Raw genomic sequence first — 15,736 nt, forward strand, 5'->3', positions numbered from 1 at the left:
CCTAAGTTTGAAAAATCCTACCGAATGGAGAGCAATCCTCCCACTCGAAGGCTTAGCTGCAGTCCAGTACTCACCTAAGTTCTCTCACTCGGAGACTTAGCTGCAGTCCGGTACTCGCCTAAGTTTGAAAAATCCTACCGAGTGGAGAGCAATCCCCTCACTCGGGGGCTTAGCTGCAGTCCAGTACTCGCCTAAGTTCGAAATATATCCCTATCCGCAAGGACGACGAGGTGTAGGTCGACTGCAACCTTCTCCTTCGGAGCTACGACACAAGTACAACGTGCGCTCCGTCCCTATCCGCAAGGACGACGAGGTGCAGGTCGACTGCAACCATCTCCTTCGGAGCTACGGCACAAGTACAACATGCGCTCCATCCCTATCCACAAGGGCGACGAGGTGCAGGTCGACTGCAACCTTCTCCTTCGGAGCTACGGCACAAATACAACATGCGCTCCATCCCTATCCGCAAGGATGACGAGGTGCAGGTCGACTGCAACCTTCTCCTTCGGAGCTACGCCACAAGTACAACGTGCGCTCCATCCCTATCCACAAGGATGACGAAGCGCAGGTCGACTGGGGTCGCCACCTCAGAGTAGCATCTCCAGCACAAAGACTATTCCGACCAGAGAACAAAGTCCACTTGAAGGCAAAACGCAAGCATAGTCGGAAATAAACCAAATTCAGATAAATCCTAAGGTTCCAAGTAGCAAACCAAAAGTATTCGAGCATCAAGCCCGAAGGAGTTTAACGGATACAGCAACCACTCGGCATTCCGAGGCAAATTTAAAGCAGATTCAAGTCTCATAAGTTTGTTCACTCGGCAGGAGGAGGGCTGGCAGGCTCGACGAATTCGTCCAGGTCGATCCCATCCGCGATCCGAGTAGCAGCAGCGATGAAAGTTTCCATGAAGGACTGGAAGTCATGCTTTTTGGTGTTAGCGACCTTGATCACAGCCAAATTGTCTTCACGAGCCTCCTTGTAGTGGACTCGCACCAAGGACAGCGCCACGTCAGCACCACACCGGGCGAGGGACTTCTTCCATTCTTGCACTCGGTCAGGGATCTCGTTTAGTCGAGCCATCAGGGATTCCAGGTCATTTTGAAGTGTCGCCCTTGGCCAAAGCGATGAGTCGATTCGGGAGACTACCTCCTTCAGGCGCACGAGGTAGCTTGTGGCGCTGGCGATACGGGACTCCAGTCGGAGCACATTCATTGCAGTTTCGTCGCAAACTGGAGAAGCAATAGGGTCCAGACCAGTCTCGACCTTTCCAGTTTCCTCATCAAAGTCTTGGCAGAATTCTGCAGCCCAAAAATTAGTGAGTCGACCGAGCAGGATCCGTTCGCAAGCATCAACACAGTCGGTTTAAAAGAAATACCTTCCAGCGCGAGATAGAGCTTCTTAGCAAGAGTCCTCAGATAAGCTTCTGTGTCATTCCTCTTGCGGATTGCGGACTCCAGCTTTTCATTCAGGGCAACCTTGTCCTTCTTCAGACTAGTCACTTCACGGTTAGATTCATTGAGGCAAGATTTCAGCCTGTTCACCTCCCCTTCCAGCGCTCCGACTGAAGCCAGCTTCTGGTCTACGAGATCAGTTTTATCTTGGGCTGCTTTTTGCACGGCGGCGAGGTCCGAGGCCTTCTTCTCTAGAGCCAACTTCATTTTCTCTGCAAAAGAAGCAATTGAATCAAACAAGAAATCGAAGAAATATATTGAAAGACGGTCGACAGGCAGTTACCTTCCATACCAGCAGCTTCGTCTTGAGCTTTCTTCAGATTCTGCCGGGCCAATTCCAAGTCGAGGTTGAGTTGCCTCTGCTTCTCCTCAAGTTCAGCAAACTTGGAAATAAGAGTACAAGACTTCTGCAGAAGGCAAAAGATGGGTCAGTCGACAAGATCAAAGGTTGATTACTTCCGAGTGAAAAAAACCTAAAGAAGTCACTTGAGACCCCAGCCAACTGCACATAGTCGACTGTAGTCTCAGGGACTACACCCAGCGGGTGCACTTGGCGTGCCCCCGCTGATTAAAACCCAACTCGACTGGTCCGCCTGGATCAAGTCAAAAAAAATTGTTCAGACCCCAGTCGACTGCCAGTAGTCGACCACGGTCTCAGGGACTACACCCAGTGGGTGCACTTAGCGTGCCCCCACCGGTTCAGATCCTACTCGCCCAGACCGAGTGGAAGAACGCAACTACCAAAGACAACAAAACACCCACTGGGTGCTCTGATCCGACGCAAACAACAGGAGATTGTGTAGAAGAAAAATTTTCGGGTAACATATCCTGATAGAACAAGAGCAGTCAAAAAGTCTACTTACCCGGACATTGGCCCGGAGAGCAGCGCTGGCATCGTAGGCAGCCTGGCTATTCTCATGCACCGTCTTCATCCGCTCCATCATCACGTCAGCCTGTCGGATGGCTTCCGCAGCCGCTTCCGACTGGTTGTCCGGGACGGGGTAGCTGGTGAAGAAGAGAGCAGACGACCCAGGTGTGGCAGCTTGGAGCTCCGTGGCGTGGAGTTGGACGACTGAAGGAATCACGGGTGCAGTCGACGGTGCGGGGTGCTCACTCGACAAGGGTGCAGCGAAGGTTACAGAGGCCCTGCCTGCGTCTTCAGGTTGACGGACGGGTGGTGTTGTTGTTGGCCCTTGCTGAGACATCTTGCCAGCTGCTACCTTCTTGCTCTTCCTGGGCTTAAGAGCCAGATCTTCATCGTCATCTGGAAGATCGATGATGTTGGGTGGAGCTGCAAGACAGATCGTTCGACCCCAAGTGAACCACTAGAAGGCAATCGACCAAGGAATCAAGAACAAGATCATAAGAGTTTCTACCTGGGTTAGAGGTAACCGCGTCTTCCATATCCTCGTCTCGATACTGGAGGGAAGAGGTTCCCGATGTAGCAGCACTGCAAGTGTCCGTACTCAGTCGGTTACGTTCTGTTGCTCGAGTCAACGAAAAGAACAAGTCAGATGATTACCCGGAGATGGTAGGGATGGTCACTTTGATCCTGGGCAAAGCCTTGGTAAGTTTGGAGGAGGTGGCCTTCGGTGCTTTTGGAGTTGGAGGCGGCACAACCTTGGGCTGCTTTGGAGCCTTCTCAATCGGTGCTGGAGAAGACGTCCGGGGGCGCTTCGAAGACTGCCCAGTCGGCGCGGTCGCCAGGTCCAGGGTGCTCGCCGGGTCGTGTGCATGCTTGGATCTCCTCTCTCTGCGAGGAGGCGAGTCGACTTCTTCGTCATCGCTCGAGTCGTCGCTCTCCTCGTCCTCCTCTGCATCCGAGTGCCACTCGCTGCTCTCGCCCCCGCTCGCTCCCTCCTCGACGTCTTGCTCCTGCACTCCGTTGGGCATCGAGTACATGTCAATGAGAGCCTGAAAGAACAACGAGCAAAAGGAGTACAATCGACCATCAACAAGGTGTCACATAGTGAATCGGAAAGATATTTGAGAAAAAAGAATCATACCTGCTCCGGCTGGCGTGAGTGGTCGAATGGAATCACCCTCCTAGACCCCCAGGGGTTGTCTTTGTTGCTGGTGATTCCCATCAGCCACTTCTCCAAGATGTCCTCACTGACGTCCTCCGGGTGAATTCGAGTGGAGTCCTCGAGTCCAGAGTACATCCACATCGGATGATCACGGGCCTAGAGCGGTTGGATGCGTCGACCGAGAAAGACCTCCAGCAGGTCCATCCCAGTCACCCCGTCGCGAACGAGTTGGACGACCCGCTCGACCAACATCTTGACATGCGCCTTCTCTTCGGGAACCACCTTCAAGGAGGAGGGCTTCTCCACTTGAGCCAGTGAAAAGGGAGGAAATCCGGTCGACTGACCCGGGGTCGGCTGATCCTTGCAGTAAAACCAAGTCGACTGCCAGCCGCGGACCGAGTCAGGAAGGATCATCGCCGGGAAGGTGCTCTTGTTCCTCATCTGGATCCCCAGGGCCCCTCACATCTGGATCACGTGCATCCTCTCATCACTCGGATGGGCCTTTTTGACCAACTGGGAGCGACAGGTGAAGATATGTTTGAAAAGGCCCTAGTGCGGTCGACGGCCCAAGAAATTTTCACACATTGACACAAAAGCGGCCAGATAGACTATGGTGTTTGGAGTGAAGTGGTGGAGCTGAGCCCCAAAGAAGTTCAAAAAGCCCCAAAAGAAAGGATGGGGAGGCAGAGAAAATCCGCGATCGACATGGGTGGCGAGGAGAACGCACTCAGCCTCCCTTGGCCGCGGCTCGAGCTTGTTCCCCGGGAGCCGCGCCGGTTTGTGGGGGATCAGTCCCCCCTCCACCAGGTCGTCGAGGTCGTCCTGGCTGATCGTCGAGCGGATCCAGTCGCCCTGGATCCAGCCCGGCAGCAGGCCGGATCTCGACGAGGATCCGCCTCGGCTGGTTCGCTTGCCCTTCGCCTTCGCAGCCACCTTCTTCGCGCGCTCCAGCGCCACCGTCTTCTCTTTCCCCATGGCAACGGATCGGGTTCGAGCGAGGGTCCGGCGACGAGAGCAGAGGCGAGCGTGGCGGAGAGGTCGGAGGAAGAAAAAAAGAGAATGGGAGCGCACGGGGCAGAGGCCTGATCCGGTGCCTTTTATAAGGTCGTCCCCCGAGTGACTGACTGGTGGACCCGGACGATCTAAACAAATCCCGCAACAGTCACGCGCACAGTACGTGGCGAAAAAGGTGTCGCGGAGATCGAGGAGACTTGCCTAATCCGTCCCGATTACCATGGTCTCTCCCGTCTGGCGCGCTTCCCGAAATTCGATCCCGCGAAATCTGCGGAGAGCAGAGCAACTTGCCAGACCGAAAACATCCTCCACATTATCATTCGGAATTCTACCGTGAAAGTTCACTCGACAAAAAACCAAGAAGGACCAAGGCGACTGAAAAAGGAGTTGACGTCGTCTCCTCAGTTCATTGTTCCAGAACAAGGTATACTCATAGCACAAAGAATGAGTCAGAAGTGTTCCCAACTCCTTCCCCACTCAAACCCTGATCCATTCAGGGGCTAATGAGGAAGTTATGTACCTACGGTAGGGTTATGGATCTGTCCAACATACCCTCCCCAAGGACATCTCTACAAAGAACCAGAAGCAGTCGAAGAAAAACCATCATCCACTCGACCATGAAGATGTGTTCACTCGACCACCTTGAAGACACTCGACCATGCTAACAACCACCCGACCACCAGAAGATGTGAAGTCCTTCACTCCGGAACGGTCGGGGTTTAAGTCATAGCTTTATGGACATTTATAGCACTTTACTTCGGACGTTACCAGTAACGCTACTCCTTTATGAACATCAAACCCTGTGTAACGGAGGGGAGCTGGGGTCCTGGCGCACTCTATATAAGCCACCCCCCTCCTCTAGGACAAGGGTTCGCACCTTCTGTAATTCACACGCATATATCCAGTCGACCGCCTCCGGGCTCCGAGACATAGGGTTGTTACTTCCTCCGAGAAGGGCCTGAACTCGTAAAACTCGCGTGTACAACTCCTCCATAGCTAGGATCCTGCCTCTACATTCCTACCCCCCTATTCTACTGTCAGTCCTAGAACGACGACAACCGGCTTGAACTATGTACATGTTTTTGGGTCCTTAGCCATTTTTGATGTGAGCACCCTTTCCTGCCTTTGGCTCCTGCCTACCGGACAGCCGCTCTGCGAGCTACGGCTAAAGCAGGAGAAGGCTTTAAGTGCCAACACATTACTTGTCCGGCTGCTGGAAGCATTACATAGTACAAGGCGGCGAGCCCCCGGGTCGATTGGTCGAACCCGGTGCCAGGCGGACTAACACATTCATAGGCATAATACTTATCATATAAATAAAGAAGGGCAGTCCCCGAGCTCTTGTCGGGGGACCCTGAGTCTTCATACTTAATACAAAAGTTGGCTAGGTACATACTGCATCAACTATAAAACCTTCGGAGGAGGTTTGCATTCCATGGTCGTTCTGTCTCCTTGTCGGAGTCGTCTCTTTTATATGCTCGAGACTTCTGAGCATCGATCAGGTAGTAGGAGTCATTTCCCAACACCTTGCTGATGATGAAGGGGCCTTTCCAAGGTGCGGAGAGCTTGTGCTGGCCGGCTGTTCGCTGGATCAGCCGGAGCACAAGGTCTCCCTCTTGGAAGGATCTTGACTTGACCTTTCGGTTGTAGTATCGGCGTAGACTTTGTTGGTAGATGATGGACCGGCTGAGTGCCAACAGTCGACCCTCTTCCAGCAGATCGCCGCCGTCTTCTCGTGCTTCTTTTGCCTCCTCTTCGGTGTACATGGTGACTCGAGGGGAGTCTAATTCTATGTCGGTCGAGATGACGGCCTCGGCACCGTAGACGGGGAAAAAGGGCGTGAAGCCGGTTGACTTGTTCGGGGTTGTGCGCAGGCTCCAGAGGACGGCCGACAGCTCGTCGAGCCAACAGTCGGCCAAGCGCTCCAGAGGCTCGACCAGTCGGGGCTTGATGCCGGACAAAATGAGGCCGTTTGCTCGCTCCACTTGGTCGTTTGACCGCGGATGGGCAACGGACGCTAAGTCCAGTCGGATGCCCTGCGTCGCGCAGAAACGGGCCAAGGCGCCTTTGGCAAAGTTTGTGCGGTTGTCGGTGATGATGCTGTGTGGTATGCCATACCGGATGGTGATGTCGGCGATGAAAGTCACAGCAGTCGGACCATTCAACTTCTTGATTGGTTTGGCTTCTATCCATTTGGTGAACTTGTCCACCGTGACAAGCAGATGAGTCATGCCGCCGCGTGCTGTCTTGAATGGTCCCACCATATCCAGCCCCCAGACAGCGAAGGGCCAGGCAATGAGGATGGTCTTGAGTGCAGAAGTCGGCTGATGTGGCTTGGAGCGGAACTTCTGGCACCCTTTGCATTTCTGGACCAAGTCTTTGGCGTCTTCTAGAGCAGTCGGCCAGAAAAAACCCGTGGTGGAAAGCCTTGGCAACAAGTGCTCTTGAAGCCGCGTGGTGGCCACACTCGCCTTGGTGGATATCTTTGAGGATTGCCTGACCTTGCTCTGGCTCCACGCAGCGCTGGTACACACCAGTGACACTGTGCCTCACAAGTTCTCTGTTGACAATGGTGTACGCTGCTGCCCGGCGTTGAACTTGCCGGGCCGAGATCTCATCAGTCGGCAGCTCTTTGTTTACCAAAAAGTTGAGGATGGGTTGTGCCCATGAAAGTGCTGCTATTTCTTCAACTGCCATAACTGCAACTTGAACGAGGGCGGTTGGGCCAGGAGGTGGCGGGTTGGAGTCGGCTGCCGCTTGCTGAGTTGATGAAGTCCCCGGGCCGACTGCTGCAGTCCCCAGGCTGGGTTCTGAAGTCCCTGGGCCGGGTGCGGCTGCTGCAGTCCCCCGGCCGCCTGCCGAACTCCCCGCGCCGGCTGCTGAGGTCCTCAAGTCGGATTCGACTGCTTTAAGAGGAGCCGGCACGAAGATGGAATCTGACTCTGGCGATGGCTTGACATACGGCTTAAGGAGGCGCTGCAGGGCGACGCCGGCTGTATTGCTTGCTGGGTGGAGCCGATTCGTGCCAAAGCATCTGCTTGCTCATTGTCATTTCTTGGCACATGTAGGAACTCGCACCCCTCAAAGTATCCGCTTCCGGCAAGACCCCACCATCACTAGCTCTGCCAAAGAACCTCAAGCACATCGAACGAGAAGGACACAATTCTCCGAGCGAAGCTGAAAACTCCTCACAGCCTATCTAGAAGACTGTTGGAGTTAAACCGGTAGGTGATTTCTTTTGTCGGGAGCATTGTATAGATGAAAATGTCGGTGCCAGAATTAATTTTGTTCTTCAAGAAATTGTGAACGGTCTTATCAATACACAAATGTATAACTCCCTAGGAATTTCAATTGCGCTTATATCCATCACTGTAAGACTTGGGTTTAAGCTTTCCCCAGCCCCTTTTCATCAATGGCCGAATACACGACATGAGATTACTCTCGCAAAATAATGGACCCTAATTTGTTTGCACCGGCGATGATCCAAAGGTTGGCCTCGGTCTCAATGGAGGCAAGCAATATAGTCGGCGGTGCGCTCTTGTGCTTGAAGACTCTTGTGTTTCGCTCGTTCTAGATAGTCCACGAAAGCATAAGGAATCGAAGGAAGACGCTACGTTGTATTCCAGGGAATCCCCAACGAAAAATGCACACTATTCCCTCTTTTCTATCGAATCGGTCATAACCACTACCTACATTCCACAAAATAGTACACCACAAGTAGAAGCTAATGAATAGGCCTGCGATTCCGTAGAAAGACATCACGACCCCCTGCGGAAAAAAAAGAATTTCTTGAGATAGAAGTATAGATATAATATTCTTACCAAGATAACTGGAAATCCCAACCGATAAGAATCCTAGTGAATCTAGAGCGGTGGGATTTCTCTATGCAGTTCCCAAACCAGAAACTAAGTTTTCGGCAACTTTGGAGGGCACGACATGTTTCTTACCTTGAATTTTTGCACCGGATTCAAGGCGAATTGAATCAAATAAATCTGACTAAATCCAATGAAACTAATCTAGAATTGGTTTTGAAATTTCCAAACCCTAGGAGTACCTCTCACCTTGACCAGCACGGCATGCCGCATCGAGAGGAGGAACTCGCGACGGTGGCTGAAAAGGGAAAAAGGAAAATGGTAGTAGCAATACGTCTCTCCTCCTTTCGCGCATCTCGAGACGAGGCACCCCCTGTGCCACGGTCCCTTGCGTGCGCCGAGGCTACAGCGAACGCGGAGCGCACGGAGCGATGCTTTTGAGGCCGGTGCGGTGCCGTGCGTGCCCCCGAATCCAATACTCAACTCGCTGCCTGCCTACCCGCCTGCATTTCCTGCTTGGGAGCCGGAACACCATCGATGCTGCCGCCTGGGCTTTCTTTTCATTTCCACCGCACCCCTGGCTGCTGCGTGCAGCGCAGAGGAGGAGAAGCCTCCGTCAAACCGACGTTTCTTTCTCCCTCCCCCTCTCTCCCTGTTGTCATGTGGGTGCAGTGCAACGTCTCTTTCCTCTCGGCCCGTACGCCGAAAGCCCACGGCTACAGATAGCTAGATTGATGCCCCCCGCTTGAGGCTTGACCAAACGAACAAATGAGCAGAATAAAAAAGACACGAGAGTCAAGAGAGGCCAGCATCCGATGCCTATAGTACCCGCCGTCGTGGTACTGTTGGGAGTCCTTGCAGTAGATTTACTGACTTGGGCAGAGGACCGAGGAACAGCGTCCAAATGTCCGATTAATACGGCGCGAGAACGACCGGGTTAGTGATTAATCTACGTGCAATGTGCCGATGGCCATCTGATGCGTGTAGATCCATCCAACAGCACAATAACGAAGGAAAGCGGTTAAAACATTTGGTTCGAGCTGGTGGGTTTTGGACGGGGGATCCTTCAAGGCGTGCATGCAGATGCAGCTGTGGGGTGGGGTGGGTGGTGCACGTAGGGAAAGCCGGGCACGACGGCGAGGCTGACGTTGCCATCACGGGAGAGAGCGAGAGAAAAGAGGAGCAAAAGCGGACAGCAGGCAGCCCACGCCCACGCCACCCTGATAAGACGAGAGGGACGGTGGAAGGAACAGTTGAGTCGCGTTGCGTTTGCGTTGCCCACCCCCCGCCGCAACTCTCTCATCCGTCGCATCCCCGCCCGCCCGCCCGCCCGCCTCCTACCGCCATCCCATCCAACTCCTCCTCCCCGCACACGCTCTTCGCGCCTCAAATAGCACGGGCAATGGCAGCGGCGCGGCCCTGTTGCAGCCGCAGCAGCCACCGGCAACCACGCCTCCTCGTCCTCGCCCTCACCGCCTTCGCGTCGCCGGCGCCGCTGCTGCTTTAGCCGTCCTGGACTTCCGCTCCGAGGTGATCGCCGCCCGGATGGGTGATCTGGGCGTCCGGGTTGTGGGCAGGGGCTGCGCCGCGCCCATGGAGCCGCGCAAGGAGATGGCGCCGCCGCCGCTGGAGCAGCAGCAGCATCCTCCCCTCTTCATGGATTTCTCCCGGCGAGATGGAGGTAATTGAAACATCGCGTGCTGCTTGATTACCTTCTCGTTCTCGATGGCGGTTGTGATTGAGGCGATTAACTAACGCACATCTTGGGTCGACGCAGTCGCAGACGGAGGCAACGGGCGGAAGCGGCCGCGCGAGGCCGTGGCGCCGCCGGCACGCCTCTTCTCCCTGCAGGCGCCGCAGGGTTCCCCGGGGCACAAGGTGATACACCTGGCGCAGCTGCACCGGCGGCCTGCGGCGACGGGCCTGCGGCTCGACTTCGACGAGGGAGTCTCGGAGCACGCGGCGTGCACGTCGTCGACGTCGTCCCTTCTCCCCGGCGAGCTCGCCGCTCAGTGCGGGCGGTACAACAACGAGATCGACCGGCTGCTCCAGGAACACGTGAGGATCCGCGCGCTTGCTTGATTGTTTCTGCCCTGCCATCGATCGTCGATCTGCATGCCAATTGTTGTGATTGATGGTGAGTTCGTTTTTTCTCTGTAGACGGAGAGACTCCGGCTTGCGCTGGCCGACACGAGGCGTCGGCAGAACCGGTCGCTGCTGGGCGCCGCAGAGGCGCTGGCCGCGCGGCGGGTCAGGGAGATGGAGGCGGAGGCCTTCAAGGCGGCGCGGCGCGGCGTCGAGCTGGAGGAGCGGCTGGCGCGGCTGAGGGCGGAGGCGGCGTCGTGGCAAGCCAAGGCAATGTCCGACCAGTCCACGGCGGCGGCGCTCCACGCGCAGCTGCAGCAGGCAGCGGCCACAGCGCAGGCGAGGAGCGGCAAGGCCGCCTTGGACGACGACGGCGCGGCAGGCGCGGCGGACGACGCCGAGTCCGGCTTCGTCGACCCGGACAGGGTGGTGGAGGTGGCGGCCCCGCCGCCGGCGGCCAGGCCGTGCCGCGCGTGCCGGCTCCGGCCGGCCACCACCGTGCTGCTCCCGTGCAGGCACCTCTGCGTGTGCGCCGCGTGCGATCCCGGCGCCTCGGCCTCCCTCGCCGCCGCCGCGGCCTGCCCCGCGTGCCGCTGCCCCGTCACCGGCACCGTGCAGGTCTTCTTCGCGTGAAACGGGTCCGCCGCCGGATCATGAAATCAGAGCCGCCATGGAAAAGCTGTAGTAGATCAGATCAGACAGGGTGAATAATTCCTTCCCTCTCTTTTCTCCCGTGCCAGTGGGCTGGACCGATCCCATCCCTCCATGGTCGCTTCACCTCTTCTGCTGGTGATCTAGTAAATCTTTTACTACTAATTTGATGATTTGAATCTTGCGTGCGTGACAGTTTTTACTGCTGGCAACGCGTTGATTGGGCGAATTTTGTTACCGCGCACGGCACGGCTAGGCCTGCGGCGCAGTTGGGGCAGTTGCCGCCTCGGGAGCGAAGCGAGGCGGTTAATTGGTTGGAGCAGGGCGTGGGCGTGGGGACGAGGGGTGGGCGGGCGGGCGGGCAGGAGGAAGTGGCGGGAAACGCGGCGGGCGAACACGCGCGCCCGTGGCCGTACGCGCGATCCCGATCCGACGTACCGGAGCGGGGGTCACGGCAGGGCTGTCGGTTGCTCGCACGCCGTGTTCCGGCTTTGATCATCACGGTTCTGCTGCACTGGACACGGACAGGCTAGGTCCTCGCGCGGCCCCAGAGATGGAGGTGAACGCATGTTCACGGATAAAACTACTTGCTGTAAATTTTTATTTTTATTTGCGGGTACACTACTTGCAGTGAAATCTCACTCCAGCTGGACTCACCACACCGGAACGCTATCCGGTACACTTGGCCTTGTGGTGCTACCGGTGCACCAGCCATCCAGATTCACTATACGAGTGTTTAAAAATACACGTAAGATATATCTACCATGTCACAGGGAATTTTAAAAAATGAATTACAGCTTGAGAAAAAAAACTACAAAGTCAGCAGTTGCCATGCTAATGGGCCAAATTTATGGCCCAAACTAACAAAAGTTCTATTCATAAGAATATTTGAATTTTGCCAATGGGCCAAATTTATGGCCAATCTAAAAGGAGTACTATTCATAAGAATATTTGTTTTTTTTGTTTCTAGAGTTGTAGGTCTAATTTATTTTTGGTGAAATGGTAGACGTATGCCCCGCACGTTGTTGCGGGAATATTTTGCAATACATTTCTAAGATATTAATAATTTTATAGAAATAAGAATATCCAGAGAAATAATATGTGAGCTAAAACTAAAAATACATATTGTTATTTGTGTTTGATTATTGTATTTTTGCAAAATATTTATTAAATATATCATGCATGTTTGCATGTTGAAGTTAATCTTTTCCTATGACTCATTGAATATTGAAGTGGGTCTTTTCTAATGCATGTTGCTTGATGAGGTGTCATGCTTGCATGTTGAGAGAAATAGGTTAGTGGGGCTAGCTATTTAGATATAGAAGATATGTGCAAAATTGTTTTCAGATTTTTTAAATACTTAATGTGCGTTTTGTGCGATTGGTGCACCAGTAGCACCGCAAGGCTGGGTGCACCGGATACATTTCCTCACTAGTGCTCACATCCTCTCCATTTTCATCATTGGCACCATTGTCACCCATGCATTCATTGTCGCCATTGGCACCATTGTCACCCGGCATTCATGGTTGCCATTGGCACAATTGTGACCCATGGCTTCCATGCCTCCTCCCATGTCACCTATGCCTTCTCCCATGGCACTGATGAAGCCAACCATAGATCTCATCGGCAACACTTGATCGCGACAAAGCTTCAAGTATGCTCTTGCCTTCACATTAAGACCACTTGTGTCCGTGAACATGTTTTTTGTCATTTTCAATGCTCTTGATTCTTTTTTCCATGCCACCAACCTCTGCCTTCCCCCTTGGCCCCCGTGCTCCTCTCTCGACCACCGTCCTCCTTTCCTTGGCCTCGCTCCTCTCCTCCATTTCTTTGGCCTTCGATATTTTCTTTCTTCGACCATCTCCTTTCTTATAGTCATGATGGTGTCCAATAATTCCTCGTCATTATCTCATCCAGGGGCGGAGCCAGGATTTGGGTATGGGGGGGCCAATCCGGCAAAAAAAAATGTCGAGTGGTAAGCTAATGATGTGGCTCGATGAAATAAAAACCTACTTATATTTGCATTAGTTTTCATTTATATTCTACAACTGTCAGTAAGATCGAGAATGATTTAATCGCAAACTAAAAACAATATAAGAACTTGGCATCAAAGATATTTGTAATTCCGTCGGAAGAAAACTTGGCATCACAAATCTCACAATCAGAATAATTAAATTAAAATAAAAGGAACAATTTTAATAACATCTATAAGATGAGAACTGAGAGATTAATTTCAATAGCCATTGGTGCTAACCGTCGAGACACACATGAGCTGCCTACATGATTTCCCCTCGAGACACGGCTTTGCGTGATTTAATATGAATCGAATCCAATCGAGAGAGGATGCGTCACGCCGTCGCCACCATTAGAGCAGAGGCGAGCGAACGGCAATGGCATGGAACATCGGCGAATAATTTTCTGCGCACTAATCCCACGTATCCGCTAATTAGGGTAGAACGCAGCGCACAGGTCAGGGACTAGAGCCAACCGGCTGGGTCGTTCCTAGTGGGTTGTTCACATGGGCTTGTTCTTTGTTTTTCCCAATACTCATGTTGAGAGGTAGCCACATAAGGGGGGCAAATACATGTGTATGTTCGTTTTATCGCTAATTGCATGCTAGCTGTTCCATGTTCGCTCGATTGTTAGGGGGGGCCAGGCCCCTGCGCCCCCTTGGCTTCGCCACTGATCTCCTCCCTTCTTCAATTTCTCCTTACCGTCTTTTCTTTCACCTGACCTCTTCTTAGGAGCAACCGAGTTGGGAGTGAGCCTTCTTTCCCCATCCTCGCCACTTGATGCATCGCCGCCGTCGTCGTCATCATCATCATATTCACCTTGTGTTGCCTCTCCAACCAAACTCTTCTTCTTGGAAGGAACATCATTGTTCTCGCGGCTCTTCCACTTCTCATTTTGAATCTCCATGCAACAGTGGTGCAAAATGAATGCTTTGCCTTTCCCCCTCGATCCTTGAACAATTATTAAGCAATGTTGAGCTACATACCACAAGTGATAAAAGAAGTTAGCCACCAATCCGCAAAAGGCTATCATCTCCTACTAGATAAATCCCTAAGAGTTGAGGAAAATAATTGATGTATTTGAACAAATAATCACCCTATCTTTGGCATTTGTAGCACTTGGGTTCGTGTTGAATTGTGCCAAGCAAGACGACCACTTTTGACACTCCCATGATACAGTTGCCCGTCGATGTCGGTGGCGAAGCTTGCGATCGATAGATGGCACTAGTGTTGCACGCTCGAAGTACTCATAGATATTGTTCCAATTAGTTGGCATTGGTTGCTCAACACTGGTGACCGGATCAAGACCAATTTTCTTCCATGCTTCACATGACAACATGTCTTCTTCGCAAGTGTAGTTTGCACTTCTTCCCATGGAGTTGCATCAAGAAAACCCCCTCAGAGCATTGTTTAGTAATGGGCTGGTCCATGGCCCCCTTTAGATTCCAGACGTTTATTATTTTCTATTTACTGGTTTTCTTTTTCTGATCATTTTTAAGTTCATCCGACCTTTTTGAAATCTATTAACGTTTTTGTCAATTTGTGATCATTTTTATGTTTCATGAATATGTCTTAAATATGTAATTTTCTTCATAAATTTGTGAATGTTTTTTGCAAATTATTTACGTGTTTTGAAATTATTATTTTTAAAATTTGTAAACCTTTAAAAATTCATGTTTTTCTCAAAATTCACAATCATTTTTAGAATTGTAATATTTTAAGAAAATCATGAAAAAATTAAAAATAACGAAAAAAATTCAACGCCATATTTAAAAATAAAAACCTACCAAAAATATAAAAACATGCAAAACTACAAAAAATAGTTGAAAGCCGAACACGAAAGGGAAAAATCGCATGAACACGAAGAAGCAATGCGCTAAATCAGCGCACATTTTAATAGGGCGAATCTTTATGTCACACTTACTACCTCAAACTGTGGGATGGTCTCCCAACCAGGCGACCGGTCGACCGAGAGATGGGCCGACCCATTAGCACTAGGCATAGGAAATTTTGGTTCCGGTTTTGTGAACTACAAGGTTCCTAGCCGGGTTGGGGAATCTTTTTGAAGGTCTAGATCCGTTATTTGTTGATTTATCGCTTTTTTCTTTGCTGGTTTATTTTGACTTTTCTAACCTTTTTATTAATTTTAAAACCTTTTGCTTCTTCTTCTACATTTTCAACAACTGTTTGAAATTATAGAAAATGTTCAAAATGTTCATGTTTAAAAAAAAATCAGAAAATGCAAGTGTTGTAGGAAAATGTTAATTTTTGAAAATGAAACTTTTCTTGCTATTGTGAACATTTTATACATGTTTCACATTTCTGAAATACATGATTAACATTTTTTAAATATACTTTTGAATATTTTTTTAATTAAGTGTTAAACAATTTCAAATACACGTTCGGACATTTATATGAATGACACAAAATATTTTCTAAATATGTGCAAAATATTTTACGTTTTTTTTAATTTCACAATTTTTTTGAAACGCTGGAACATTCTAAAAAATGTAAAGTACATTTTTTGAATGGTACCAAACATAATAATGAAATAAATGAGCTTTTCTTTTTACATTACATAAATTTGTTCAAAAGAGTTAAGTACATTCTTTTTGCAATGCGTGAACATTTTCAAAACGCATGGACACTTTTTAAATTACGAGAACAAAACTTCTACACACCGT

General features: G+C 51.2%; 1 protein-coding gene across 2 annotated transcripts; it reads left to right on the forward strand.

The window, feature by feature from the left end:
* Window positions 1-9,437: 9,437 nt before the first annotated feature.
* LOC125513697 (BOI-related E3 ubiquitin-protein ligase 1-like) lies at window positions 9,438-11,993 on the forward strand. Of its 2 annotated transcripts, XR_007286095.1 has the most exons (4): window positions 9,438-9,985; window positions 10,082-10,362; window positions 10,465-11,092; window positions 11,237-11,993. XR_007286095.1 is itself a non-coding variant. In XM_048678862.1 (3 exons), exons 1-3 carry the CDS (start codon window positions 9,850-9,852, stop codon window positions 11,020-11,022), a joined length of 975 nt encoding a protein of 324 aa, XP_048534819.1. In that variant the 5' UTR covers window positions 9,439-9,849; the 3' UTR covers window positions 11,023-11,219. The 2 variants fall into 2 exon arrangements, 1 of the variants encoding a protein (XP_048534819.1); XM_048678862.1 differs by lacking the exon at window positions 11,237-11,993 and having other exon boundaries at window positions 9,439-9,985; window positions 10,465-11,219.
* Window positions 11,994-15,736: the final 3,743 nt, after the last annotated feature.

Source organism: Triticum urartu, chromosome 1 (assembly GCF_003073215.2).
Source record: "Triticum urartu cultivar G1812 chromosome 1, Tu2.1, whole genome shotgun sequence".
NCBI classification, from domain to species: Eukaryota; Viridiplantae; Streptophyta; class Magnoliopsida; order Poales; family Poaceae; genus Triticum; species Triticum urartu.

Excerpts from the sequence above, each read along its gene's own strand:
- LOC125513697 (XM_048678862.1), top strand. The coding sequence starts at position 9,850 with ATGGGTGATCTGGGCGTCCGGGTTGTGGGCAGGGGCTGCGCCGCGCCC. Across the intron at positions 9,986-10,081 it reads TTTCTCCCGGCGAGATGGAG|TCGCAGACGGAGGCAACGGG; the intron begins GTAATTGAAACA and ends GGGTCGACGCAG. Across the intron at positions 10,363-10,464 it reads ACCGGCTGCTCCAGGAACAC|ACGGAGAGACTCCGGCTTGC; the intron begins GTGAGGATCCGC and ends TTTTCTCTGTAG.